Source organism: Nomascus leucogenys, chromosome 24, assembly GCF_006542625.1.
Source record: "Nomascus leucogenys isolate Asia chromosome 24, Asia_NLE_v1, whole genome shotgun sequence".
Lineage (NCBI taxonomy): Eukaryota > Metazoa > Chordata > Mammalia > Primates > Hylobatidae > Nomascus > Nomascus leucogenys.
Window position 1 is genome coordinate 24,419,084 of NC_044404.1, and position 13,880 is coordinate 24,432,963.

Genomic DNA, 13,880 nt, shown 5'->3' on the forward strand with positions numbered 1-13,880 from the left:
CTCTCTGCAGGGCCTTGCCTACTGCATCCCTGGGCTGCACCTGGGACAATACCTTGTGGGCCGTTCCAGGATTTCTCTTGATTCAGTGGCCCCACTCCATCCCGTCCTCACCCTCCTAGCCAGGTCCTCACTGTCTCTCTTTGGGCTTTGCAGTGACCTCCTGCTAGCTTCCCTGGCTCTGGTCTCATCCTCTCCTCTTTGCCTTGCCACAAAGCCACTGGAATTACCATAGTTTTGTCAAATTCAACTCTAATTACAGCACTGTTCATTACTTAAAAGCCTCAGGGATGCCCTATACAGCTGCTGTGGACCCTCCTACTGACCTCCAAGTCCCCTCAGCCTGTCTGAGTTCACAAGCAGCTGTGGTGTGGAGCAAGTTGATAGCTAAGGAGCTTCTTATGGGGGCACCAGGGAGCTGGTGCTACTGGCATGCAGGCACAACTGGGGTGTGCACTGGGGAAGCAGGACGGTTAATGCCCCTGGAGGCTGCCTTCTGCCAGCAGGGGTGGGAGGCAGGGAATAAATGCCCCAGGCTCTTATCCTCTGCTAGGATGATTCTAAGGTGAGATTCACAGGGTTTTTCAGAGGGTCCCCTGTGAGACTGAGCCCCAGTTGCCCACTGGACTAATTCGCTCATGAATGCACCTTTCATCTCTGTTCCCTGCCTCACTTTCCCCCTCCCTTACTTGTGCTCCCTGGAATCATCTCATACAGACTACCTGCTCCCACATTCTTGTCTCAGGGACTGCTTCTGGGAAACCCAAATAAGACTTGATACCTGCTAACAGGGTGAATCTCACAGCACACTGGCCGGCTTCATTCTGCCAGCACTGCCCAGCTTCTGCCTGCAGTGAACTGCTCTCCGTCCCTGGAGCAGGCAGGAGACTGTGATCCCTGTGGGCACACGCTTGTGCCTTGTTCACCTGTACTCTATGCATCTCAGCTCTGGGATGTGTATGTTTCTGTGTGTCACTGAGACCACGTGGTCTCTTAGCTACTTGTCTGGTTCATTCTCTTCTTTCTCCAGGGCAGCATCTCTAGTTATTCATCCGCTTCTGGGCAGCCCACATCATGATCCTCCCCAAATGGCAGACTTGGCCCTCTAAGTCAACATGACTTTCTAGCCTGCTTTAGTTACTGCCTCAGTTTCTGTGTCCCAGGTTCACATTTCCCCCAAAAAGAATATTGACCATGCTTGAGCCATGTATCCACCCCAGGGAGAGCAAGGCCCACTGATACCCACACAACTGCCCAGCGAGAGCTGCTGGCATGTAGACAGGAAGGAGTGTGCCGAACACTCGGGCATCCAAACATGGGGAATCCTGGAAACTGCAGAGAGGGAGGAGGTCGACCCAAGGGCCAGGCCAAGTGGGATCCTTAGACTGTGGCTCCCACCCTGAGACTGCATTGCCTGTGACGTGCATTAGAAATGCCTGTTTTCAGGCTCACCCATACCTCTCTGAGACTGACTCAGGATAAGGCCCAGGTGGATATTTTGACAGAGCTTCCCAGGGGATTATAAGGATTCCCAGCCTGTTAGAGAGCTACTGTCCTAGAATTTAGATCTAGTATTTAGATCCCTACTGTCTTACTCTTCTCTGAGTCAGGACTCCACAAGAACCTGACAAGTCTTCCCAATTTATTTGCAAGTCGGGGGTAGATTTAGGGTACCTACCTCATAGCATTGTTTTCCCCAAACATCTGAGCAAATTGCATTATTTCTCTGGTTTCTAGAAGTACTGCCACATCCGCCTGGCAGGCTCCAAGGATCCCCGGGCCTATTTCAAGACCAAGACATGGTGGCTCGGCCTGTTCCTGATGCTTCTGGGAGAGCTGGGTGTGTTCGCCTCCTACGCCTTCGCGCCGCTGTCACTCATCGTGCCCCTCAGCGCAGTCTCTGTGATAGGTAAGACCAGGGCTGCTCCACCCTCCCCTGGGGTGCTCCCAGCTGCGTGACCAGAGTGCCACCACCAGGATCAAAGGTGCCCATTGAACAAACCAGCTTTGGCTTGGATAATAATAGCCTAATACAAAGGGCTTCAGACACACGAGGCTCTGTAAGTGCTTACAGATATTAATTCTGCTAATCCTCTAGCAACATGTTGAGGGAGATGTTGTTGTTATCCCCATTTAACAGATGAGGAAACTGAGGCATGGAGTAATGAAATTACTTTCCCCAAATGACACAGCTAGTGAGTAACAGGGCTGGGATATGAACTGGGCTGTCTGGCTCCAGGATCTGTTTAAGATTCAGAAAGCTTATTAGAATTGCTTTTTATTTCTAAAAGAAGAAGGAAGATAAACCTTAACCCATGCATCTTTTCCCCCTCAAGATACATTAAGCTTGTCACTGAGTGCAGTGGCTTGTACCTGTAATCCCAGCTACTTGGGAGGCTGAAGTGGGAGGATCACTTGAGGCCAGGAGTTTGAGACCAGCCTGGGCAACATGGAGAGACCCCATCTCTACAAAATGAAACAAACAAACAAAAAAGAAAAACAATTAGCTGGGCATGGTGGTATGCACCTGTGGTCCTAGCCTCTTGGGAAACAGAAGCAGGAGGATCCCTTAAGTCCAGTGTTTGAGTGCTGCAGTGAGTTTTGATTACACAATTGCACTCCAGCCTGGGTGACAGAGCAAGACCCCATCTATTAAAAAAAACAAATTAAGCTTTTGCAGGGTTTGGGGCCAGGCCAGGCTGGTCTCAAATTCTTGATCTCAAACTATCTGCCTGCCTTTCCTCCCGAAGTGCTGGGACTACAATTGTAAGCCACCACACCCGGCCATTAAGTTTCTCATCTGCCAGCTTTCTGTGATTTCCATAATCACTGAACCAGTGTTTCAGAACATTTGAACCAACTAAAAGACAAGGGAGCTTTAATGTTCATGAGAACACAAGCAAAACAGAATTAGAAAAAAAAATTTCTTCTTAAAGAAAAGATGTTAGTAGATTAGTGAACAATAGCTTTTTTGTGTGCATAGCAGCCAGGACAATGAACTTGCTTTGAAATATTTCTTTCCATTTTGCTGGCAAGCACTACTCTGCCCAGATGCTCTTCTCTGCTCTTAAAGGAGAAAGCCATATTTTGGGTCTTATTCCTCCTTCAGTTAAGAGGTTCTCTTCTATGCACGGGATGGCAGATGCATGGTAACTATGTGCCCCTCCCTTCCTGTGCTCAAGGCAGCCATCATTAATCAATCATGGCACTCCTTCCTAGAGAGCTTAGATGAGGCCTCAGAATTCTCAGTGCTTCCAACAGTCACTACCAATCACCAGGAGTTGGCAAAGGAGCAGAAGCCTATTTACTTTCCCTGATCCTGTTATAAGGCCCTGTTTTTCCTAACCAGGGTTGGTGAACTGGCAGCTTCCAAAGTGAATGAGGTCCTCAGACATGGTGTGTGTTTTTTCCTACACAGTATTTTTTTAATGTATTTTGAATGTCTTTAGCTGAGGCAAGTAGTTTGCCAGAGTCTCAGCCTTTCCCTGTTGTCTTACTTCCAGACCATTTTCTATGTTGGTGTTGTGTTACTCCCCAGCCCCTGTATGTGATCATACCTGTAGCCTTATCACTCTGCTCTGCCCACTGCAGATATCTCCAAAGGGCTCCCAAACCTTTTTCACAATGAGAAATAAGTGTCTAAGTGACTGGTGCTTTAAATATTAGTCTTCAAATTTTAGTAAGGTTCAAATAACCAAATTCTTTTTTTTTTTTTTTTAAAGAGGCCAAGTTATAATGATAAAACTTCAGATATCAGTCACTGGAAATTAAGGGGCCCTAGAGCTTCTGAAGTCATCCAGTGAGGAGTAATATTAAAAATAATAATGATTATCACTTATTGGATATCTATGACTTAACCATCACTGCTCCAGGTACTTTTAGTAATAATACTAGCTTAGTTATTGAGATTGACTGTGTGCCAAATGACTTACATATATCATTGAATTACCCCTATCATTCAGAAAAGCAATTTTCAGTGGTGTGCTGGTAAACCACCTCTCAGAGAGACAAAGGAGAAGAAAAAGAAGAGGAGATGGAGGGATGGAGAAAAGGGATGGAAAAGTGGAAAGGAGAAAAGGAAGACCTGATCTGTAGCGCTTGCCAGTTTATATGGTGTAGACATTATTACTCCCACTATGGCTGATTTCAAGCTACGGATGGTTTTCTGAATACTTAACAAAATACTTAACATTCTATGAGCTGGTGCCAGCTGGATCTAACACCGTATTTCATAGACTAGAGAACTGAGACTCAGGTGAAGTGACATATCCGAGGACACACAGCCAGAAGAGGCAGCACTAGGGTAGTGAGTGATCCAGGTCTGTTCACAGTGACTGCCAGCCCTATCGTTTTGGGCAGTCCCAAGGGCGTTTGAGTACATCTGTGAATGTGGAAGAGCCAGGGAGAGGAAAGAGCCGGGGGACATGTCAGAGTTGGGTGTTACAGTGGAAGAAGTAAGAGCCCTGGCTTCCTGCAATCCTGGGTTCAAGTCTTGCCTTCCCCTACCACCTTCATGATCTCAAGTGGGCCCTTTACCTCTCTCAGCTTCAGTGTCCCCATTTGTCAAATAGGAATAACGAGAGTACCCACCTCCAAGGGTGAACATGCCAGAAATAACTTGTGTAAATTGCCTGTCACACAGCAGGTACTCAATGCTTCTGGCCTTGTAGGAAATCCTCAGGAAGGAGGCCTCCTCTCTGAACTTCCCTTTCCTAGATGGAATCACACAGGAACCAAGCTCTTGGCAGCATGAGTGACAGGTTAGGAAGTGCCAAGCTCCAATGCAAAGGAGCCACCCAGAGGGCATGGGTGAAGGGATGCCCTTTAACAGCAGCCTCAATTCCCTTTTCTTTGTGCTTCATTTTTCAGCTAGTGCCATCATAGGAATCATATTCATCAAGGAAAAGTGGAAACCGAAAGACTTTCTGAGTAAGTTCAGTGATTTGAACTATGTCCTTAATTTTATATGAAGGCTTTTTATTAATTGTAAAACTAGTTCACTCTCATTCAGAGGTTATCTGCCTCCTGCTCTCCTCTGTGGTTCTATGTTCTGCCCTCAACAGGCTCCTGAGAGCTGGATTTTTTAATCAGGGGTTCTCAAACCTGGCCACACATCAGAATCATCGGTGAGGCTTTTAAAAATGGACTTTTATCCACCCCGTTGGATCAATTTTGAGCATCTATTATTGGGATTTTAGGAGGCCTAAGAAAAGAAACCTTCTCTCCCTGACCGAGTTCTAAAGCAATGGGAGTCAAACACAGATGATCAGAAGTCATGCTTTACTCCTAAAAAAAGCTAGATTAGAGCATTTTAGGTGAGCTAGATTAAAGCATCAAGCTGCTTAGGTGAGCAGCCAAGGGAATGTCCTTGCACTCTCCCCACAGGACCCTCCAGCTCCCAGTCAGACCTTGGGCAGGTCCCCCGAAGAAACACTTGGGTTTACAGAGTAGAGACACTTAGCCAGAATTATTGCCTCACATAGTTTGGGCCAGAGAAGGAAGAGAAAAGATCAAAGCCCCAGTATTTAATTTTTTTTATTTTTTTAAGTAGATTAGCTCCACCCAAGTTGAGAAATGTGGACCAATAGGGCAAGAGGCAGAAGAGTCGCTTTAATGGAGGTCCCTCCACATGGAAACCCAAGGAGTAGGGAAGAAGCGTTCCCCACAAAACACCTACTAAGTGCCATGTTGTGTTATAGGTGCTGGGGATACAGCAGTAGGATAGATGGGGCTTCTGCTCACAGAGATTATAGTCGTGTGTGTGTGTGTGTGTGTGTGGTGTGTGTGTGTGTGTGTGTGTGTGTGGTGTGTGTGTGTTGGGGGAGGGGAGAGATACAATAAACAAGCAACTAAATGAAATAATTTTAGGTTGTAGTGAGTTTTTCAGAGAAAATTGAATGCTTTTGGCGACTGGGGAGATGGGAACACTTTCCTAGACTGATCAGGGTCAGACTGTCTGAGGAGGTGATTTTTCCCCCCAACTTTTAATTTAATTTCAGGGGTACATGTGCAGGATGTGCAGGTTTGTTACATAGGGCAACGTGTGCCATGGTGGTTTGCTGCACAGATCATCCCATCACCTAGGTATTAAGCCCAGCATCCATTAGCTTTTCTTCCCAATGGTCTCCCTCCCCCAAACCCCCACCCTCCAACAAGCCCTGGTGTGTGGTGTTCCCCCACCATGTGTCCATGTGTTCTCATCATTCAGCTCCCACTTACAAGTGAGGACATGCAGTATTTGGTTTTCTGTTCCTGCATTAGTTTGCTGAGAATAATGGCTTCCACCTCCATCCATGTCCCTGCAAAGGACATGATATCATTCTTTTTTTGGCTGCATAGTATTCCATGGTGTATATGTACCACATTTTCTTTATCTCATCTGTCATTGATAGGCATTTACGTTGATTCTATGTCTTTGCTATCGTGAATGTGCTGCAGTGAACATATGTACACATGTATCTTTATAATACAACAATTTATATTCCTTTGGGTATATACCCAGTAATGGGATTGCTGGGTCAAATGGTATTTCTACCTCTAGGACTTTGAGGAATCACCACACTGTCTTCCACAATCATTGAACTAATTTACACAAGGAGGTGATTTTTAAGCCCAGATCCAGGTGATACTGAGGAGATTTCCATCCCCAGGTCTGCGGGCAGGGTTTTCCACATACCAGGAGCCACAGGTGCAAAGGATCCGAGGCAGGAACAAGCTTGGTTTGTCCAGTCTCAGTAAGGCTGTCTAGCCAGAGGGTAATGAATAAAGTTGAGAGGGAGATCAGGGAGACGTGGAGGACTGGCTGATGTGTAGGCCTTATGTGCCATACTGAGGAGTTGAGGAGTGATGTGATGGTGGCCCAAGCTCTGTCCTCAGAGATTCTGAGCTCTGGGCTGGGGCCAGGGCCTTGGCATTCTTATAGAGCTCCCCAGGGTGAAGTGTATACTGATGCCTGCAAATCACTTTGAAATGCATAAAAAATAAGATGGATTAATACATGGATAGATATGTGAGAAAACAAGTATAATGAAAGGTCAGTTTAGAATCTAGCTGTTGGGACTATGGGTACTCACTATACAACTTTTTTTTTTTTTTTTTTTTTTGAGACGGAGTCTCGCTGTTGCCCAGGCTGGAGTGCAGTGGCGCGATCTCAGCTCACTGCAGGCTCTGTCCCCCGCGGTTCACACCATTCTTCTGCCTCAGCCTCCTGAGTAGCTGGGACTACAGGCGCCCGCCACCTCGCCCGGCTAATTTTTTGTATTTTTAGTAGAGACGGGGTTTCACCGTGTTAGCCAGGATGGTCTCGATCTCCTGACCTCGTGATCTGCCCGCCTCAGCCTCCCAAAGTGCTGGGATTACAGGTGTGAGCCACTGCGCCCGGCCCACTATACAACTTTTTGAACTTTAATATATGTCTGAAAATTTTTAAAACAGAACTTCGGGGAGAGAAAATTTCCAAGATGTTGTGGATATACAGCCAAGTTTGGGGACCACTCTGAATCATTGATATAGAATAAGATCAGGGTGGGACCAAGGGGCCAAAAAAGAAAAGAATTTTACTCTAAAAAAAAAAAAAAGCAGAACTTTGCCAAAAGAAAAAAGTAGAGACTTTGGAGCTACTGCCAAGAAGACCAAACGACAGGCTGCATTTCAGTAGTCTTAATGATGGGGCAGGGGGGTTAGGGCTGGTTCTAAGACCAGTAGAGAAGTTTGCATCCCTTTGGGAATACTCTGGGTAGTCCTAGGATGAGAGCCATGCTAGTCCAAGCAGTGCCCTATGTGACTTGGGTAAAGAAGGCCCCTCTGGGCATCTGTAGTTTTGTAGGCACAAGCCTTGATGAGCAGAGCATGGGCTGGATTTTAGCCCATCTCACCTATTCAGCCAGGTGCCCTTGTGCAGTGAGCAACCTGCACAGCTGAACATGGCTGTCTTACCTGGAGTTCCATTACATTCAGCAAACATTCACTCAGTGCTAGACCTGGGTTGGACACTGCAGGTGTGGAGATGAGTAAGACCCATCCCTGCCTGAAGAAAACTTTAGATAACAGACTTACTTTGTTGAGTTTAACCGTGGCTCATTCATTCATTGAACAATTGAACAACCGTTTTTTGAGCACCTCCTACATTTACGAGGCCGAGTACTGAGAATAAAGATAAAAGACATTTAACATAGTATCACATTTTCCCTACTGTGGGATGAAATAGGCAAAGTTAGTTCTATCCCAGAAAAGTCCAGAGGCCTGTGGTCACCATAAGTGTGGCTTAGAACTCTCAGCCATTTTTTGGCTGCCTGGGGCTGGGCTGGACCTTGGAGGCTTTTCACCAACCTTACAGAGTTCAATAGGAGTGTGACAAGACTCCAGGGGAGAGACAAGAGCCATGCCACCTGGACCACTAACAGTCTCTGACAGGTCTGTGGAGTAGAATATTGACAGTAATTATGTGGTTATTATATAGTTCTCTTGGCATCAGGTTAAATAGCCAGTTGGGAAAGGGTGAGGTAATTTTTAAAAGGTACATGTTGAACTCTGAAGGTTTGCCTTTGTGTTTTATTTTATTTGGTTTTTTAGTTTGCCCATAAAGTGATTTTAGCTTTAAAACGTTACCTGTAAAATGCACATTAAAATCACAGTGCAATACCATCGTGGCTAAAATGAAAAAGACATAATGTAAGTGTTGACAAGAGTGTAACTAGAACTGTCTTACTCTACTGGTGGGAGTGTAAATTGGTACAGCCACTTGGAAAACCTTTTGACACTAACTACCAAATTGAACATCCACATATCCTATGGAGGAATTCCATCCCTCATTTTATACTCAACAGAAATGCATACATGTGTTTCTCAAATGACATGTACGAGAATGTTCACAGCAACATTATTTTTTATAACTCCAGGCTGGAGACTCCTCAGATGCCTCCCAGCAGTAGAATGGATCAATTGTGTTGTATTCACACAGTGGATCACCATACACAATGACAACGAATGAACTGCCACTGTGCCCCACAACGCAGATGAATCTCAGAAACATCATGTTGAGTGAATACAAACAAAAGAGATCACACTCTATGGGTCCATTCATATAAAGCAAAGCCAGGCAAAGCTATCAGTGCTGTTACAGGTCAAGATAGTGTAACCCTGAGGGTGGGGTCTAGCGATCGAAAGGGTGGGGTCTAGTGATCAGTTTCACAAATGAGAAATTTCAGTATCCGGCTAATGTTCTCTTTCTCCATCTGGGAGTTGGTTTCATGAGTGTGTTCACTTTGGGAGAATTCCTCAAGCGCTTTTTGTATGCATGTTATACTTCATTAAATTTTTTTTTTTACGTTGTGTTTTTTTAAACAAAATTAAGGAAAATCATTTATTTTTTAAAGTAAAAACCAAAAATACAAACAATACCAGGTCATGGTATGTTGCAGGAGAAGCCTGTTTTTTCGTGGCTGAGAACGTGTACTGTATCTCGGGCCTGTTATTGCAATGAGTCCGTGACAGCCTCTCTTCCCCACAGGGCGCTACGTCTTGTCCTTTGTTGGCTGCGGTTTGGCTGTCGTGGGCACCTACCTGCTGGTGACATTCGCACCCAACAGTCACGAGAAGATGACAGGCGAGAATGTCACCAGGCACCTCGTGAGCTGGCCTTTCCTTTTGTACATGGTAAGAGAAGCCTCCAGTCCTTCCCCCGAGGTGGCAGGAGGGAGATCAAGTCCTAGAAACCAGAAACGTGAATACCCAGCAATAGGGGATTCCATGAATTGTGGCACATTTTACCAGCATGAAAGACCGTGCTTCTGGAGAGTACACAGTTCATAGCGAAATGCTTGTTTCATTTATGTAATATCGAAACTCTACTGGTGGGAGTGTAAATTGGTACAGCCACTTGGGAAAAACATTTGACACTAACTACCAAATTGAACATCCACATATCCTATGGAGGAATTCCACCCCTCATTTTATACTCAGCAGAAGTGCATACATGTGTTTCTCAAATGACATGTACGAGAATGTTCACAGCAACATTATTTTTTATAACTCCGGGCTGGAGACTCCTCAAATACCCCCCAGCAGTAGAATGGATCCATTGTGTTGTATTCACACAGTGGATCACCGTACACAGAACGAATGAACTGCCGCTGTGCCCCACATAGTAATATCAAAACCATTATATAGTATGATGTCAGTTTTATTTTTTAGAGGTGTGCAAAGGTATATGGTCATGTAATATATCTATGAAGGCCTGGATGGGAAAGCAAATTCCATCAGTAGTTGGCTCTGGGAGATAGTGTTGTGACTCAGTTCTTATTTCCTCTTCATCTTTATGAATTGTCCAAAATTTCTACAGTAACCATTTCAAACTTTTATGGTAAGGGGAAGAAAAAGTTAAAACTGTAAACCATTTAAGAATGTTATTTTATTTTTTTTCCCCGTATCACACTGCTGATAGAAGCCCAGGAGACACGGGAAACTTTGTCTCCTAACCACTCCGCCAGAGCTCCGTCCTCTGCCCCAGTTCTATCCCATTTTAAGTCTATAAATCAACTGATTACGGAAAACATCTAAAGTATGTGATAAAGCTACTGGTACGTTCTTGTTCCATGCCCTGAGCTATGCTAAACACGTTTTTATATATCATCTCAGATTCTCTTAACCCTATAAAGTAAATGTTCTTCCCATTTTATGGATGAGAAAACCATGGCTCTGAGAGCTTAGCTGACCTGCTCAGAGTCCATAAAATCAGAGTTGGATTTGAAGGCCGGACCCACCTGGCCTCAGGTGCCCTCTTCCTTCCCCGTGGCCTGCCGACAGAGGTGTTCACTGTTTTCCTCTGACATAAACAGCCTGGTCTCTGGTTGAGTCTAGAGGCCCTGGAACATCCTTTTCCCTCAGATCATCCACAAGGCAGAGGATCACTTCCCCTGAAATGGGGGCTGTGTCATTTCCCAACTGGCAGGCAGCCCCGGCATGTAGTTGGTGACAGAGCAAAGGACCGCCTCCTTGGGCAAAGCTTTACCCCAGAACAGACCTTTCACTCAGAGGATTGAAGCCCAAGACTTCCTAAGTGCTGTGTGGCCTTAGCCAAGTCGCTTTCCTTCTCTGTTTCCCTCTCTGTAAAGTGGCAAGAATCTCTGGACTTACAGTTGCTATTGGGAGATCTAGGAAGTAGCATTTAAGTCACGCAGAAGGTGGTAGATGCTCAGTGAATGATTCTGTTGTCTTACTTCATCGTGACTGGGAGGCAGTGCCGCCAGCTGGAGAGATTTGGCCAAACCAAATTCAGTCAATATTTATTGAGCGTCTGCTGTGTGCTAGACACTATGGTTATGAAAAATAAATGAGACATGCCCACAGAACTCACGGACTGTTGGGAGGCACCACATGTGCGCAGCCATCTCATGATATAATATCCAGTGCTATTCCAGCGTTCATTTTAGAATCATGGAGAATGGGCCACGTGTGGTGGCTCACACCTGTAATCTCAGCACTTTGGGAGGCTGAGGTAGGAGGACTGCTTGAGCCCAGGAACTTGAGACCAGTATGGGCAATGTGGCAAAACCCTGTCTCTATTTGGAAAAAAAAAAAGTAAAAATTAGCCAGGTGTGGTGGCACATGCCTATAGTATCAGCTACTAAGGAGGCTAAGGTGGGAGGATAGCTTTGAGCCCTGGAGGTCAAAGCTGCAGTGAGCCATGATCACAGTACTTCACTCCAGCCTGAGTGACACAGTGAGACCCTATCTCAAAAAAAGAAAAAGAAAAAAAAAAATCATGGAGAATGGCCGAAAAATTGGGACCCCTCAAATGCAGGCACAGTGGTTGGGAATGTTGATGATTGACGGCACATCCACTTGATGAAGTGTTCTGCAGCAATTAAAGATAATTATGACAACTTCACAAAACATGAAGATTGTTTATGGTAACTAAAAACAGCCCAGTACAAAATTGTGCATTGACTATAATGACAACTCGATAAAATATGGATTCACTGGAACAAAGACAAAGAAGAAACGGGGAAATGAAAGCAGCTGTGTTTTATGGTCTCTAATTAGAAGGAATGTTTTAAATGTTTCAAAATGCCCATTAATGTTTCTGTGTTGTTTTTTATACTAAATCAGCTTTGATAAGGGGTTTGGGATAGGCAAATGGGACGAAGCTGTTGTCAAAGTTTTCTGCTTTAGTTGCACTGGGCGCTAGGGTTGGCTTAACTTCTTGGGAAAGTGTTAGCAAATATCTGGGCTTTTAAGGGGTAGAAAAGAAAAGTTGTTGATGCAAGGAGGGGGAGCTTCTCAAACTCGGACTTGCCATCGTCTAATGGTAAGTTTCTACTGATAGAGCACCAGACAGTGTGGCTTAGCAGGAAAGTGCATGGGCCTGGGAGCAAGACTGTCCAGGTTTAAGTTCCTCTGTGCCATGCCATCATGGTAGTACCTGCTTCGTAGAGTTATTGTGCTGATTTAGTGAGTTTAATGTAGATAAAATGCTTAGAACACTGCCTGGCGTACAAGGAGACGTCATTTAGTGTAAGCTATGATTATGCGCCCATAAAAAGAATTCTTAACCCTACTTCACAGAGGGTTAACTAAGGTTTAGAGAAGTTAAGTGACTTACCCAAGGCCACTCAACTAGTTTAGAGGCAGATCCAAGTTCAAACCCAGGTCTCCCTGACTCCAAATGCCTTCCTCATTCTACTCTGTTAAGCTTCACACTGGAAGCTTGCCTGGGAGCACAGGGAGTGTATACTCATATTCTTTCTTTATGTATTTATTTGTTTTTTTGAGATAGACCCTCACTTTGTCTCCCAGGATGGAGTGCAGTGGCACGATCTCAGCAATTCTCCTGCCTCAGCTTCCTGAGTAGCTGGGATTACAGGCAGATGCCACCATGCCCAGCTAATTTTTATTTTTTTTTTATTTTTTTATTTTTAGTAGAGATCGGGTTTCACCATGTCGGCCAGGCTGGTCTCGAACTCCTGACTTCAAGTGATCCACCCACTTCGGCCTCCCAAAGTGCTAGGATTACAGGCGTGAGCCACCGTGCCTGGCCTCGCATTCTTGACCAAAGAGCTTGGTGAACAAGTGTCTCCCTCTTGGACCGACCCATTGTTTTCATGGGGATACCCATGGAGCAGTGGAGTGGGAAGAAACCATCTCAGCCTGATGAATCTTGGCCCTCCAAGAAAGAGTGGATATGAGGGCAGCACATCACCTTCAAAGCTTCAGCCTCAGGACAACAGGGAATTCCTTTTCAGTACTAGCCAGGGATTAGAGAGATTCACTCTGTTTCCCTTTTTCCCCTGAATGTCTAACAGTAGTTTGGGAAATGCTGAATCATAGCTCAGTCATTCCCTTTCAACCCTGTGACTCTGATGATGGCCCAGCCCACCAGGGTCTCCCGGTCTCTCCTACCTCTGCGGTCCCCACTGACCCCCCTGCTCGCTGCCTTCCACAGCTGGTGGAGATCATTCTGTTCTGCTTGCTGCTCTACTTCTACAAGGAGAGGAACGCCAACAACATTGTCGTGATTCTTCTCTTGGTGGCGTTACTTGGTAAGTTGGCATCTGGATGATTGAGGTTTGCCACCACCAAGAAGCACCAAATGGAGATGTGGGTTTTGTTTGCAGAGCTGTAGCCGCTGGACACAGAAGTTGCTTGAGACTGGCCCAGGTTGTTCTGTCTCCATCAGTGGCTCTGGGGAGCTGGGTCCCTGCTGACTGGAGGCAAACTCCTGTGCTCCAGGAGCCTCCAATCTAAAGGGAGAAAATAGCAGTAAACAACTAGCCAAATTCATAGGTTATGTAAGTTTGGGCAATAACAATTCCAATAAGGAAGAATAAAGCAGAGTGAGGATGAGGTGAGTTACGTTGTTTCAGAGACAGTAGTAGTAGGGCGTG

At 45.5% G+C, this 13,880-nt stretch overlaps 1 protein-coding gene across 3 annotated transcripts in view; it reads left to right on the forward strand.

Annotated features, from left to right (window-relative positions):
* NIPAL3 (NIPA like domain containing 3) overlaps nt 1–13,880 on the forward strand; it is a 56,065-nt gene that overhangs the window by 24,938 nt on the left and 17,247 nt on the right. For all 3 annotated transcript variants that reach the window (XM_003271614.4, XM_030805140.1, XM_030805141.1), the window contains 4 exons: nt 1,735–1,906; nt 4,867–4,926; nt 9,506–9,651; nt 13,439–13,535. In XM_003271614.4, the coding sequence (XP_003271662.1) occupies nt 1,735–1,906; nt 4,867–4,926; nt 9,506–9,651; nt 13,439–13,535 (475 nt within the window). The remainder of the gene's footprint in view (nt 1–1,734; nt 1,907–4,866; nt 4,927–9,505; nt 9,652–13,438; nt 13,536–13,880) is intronic.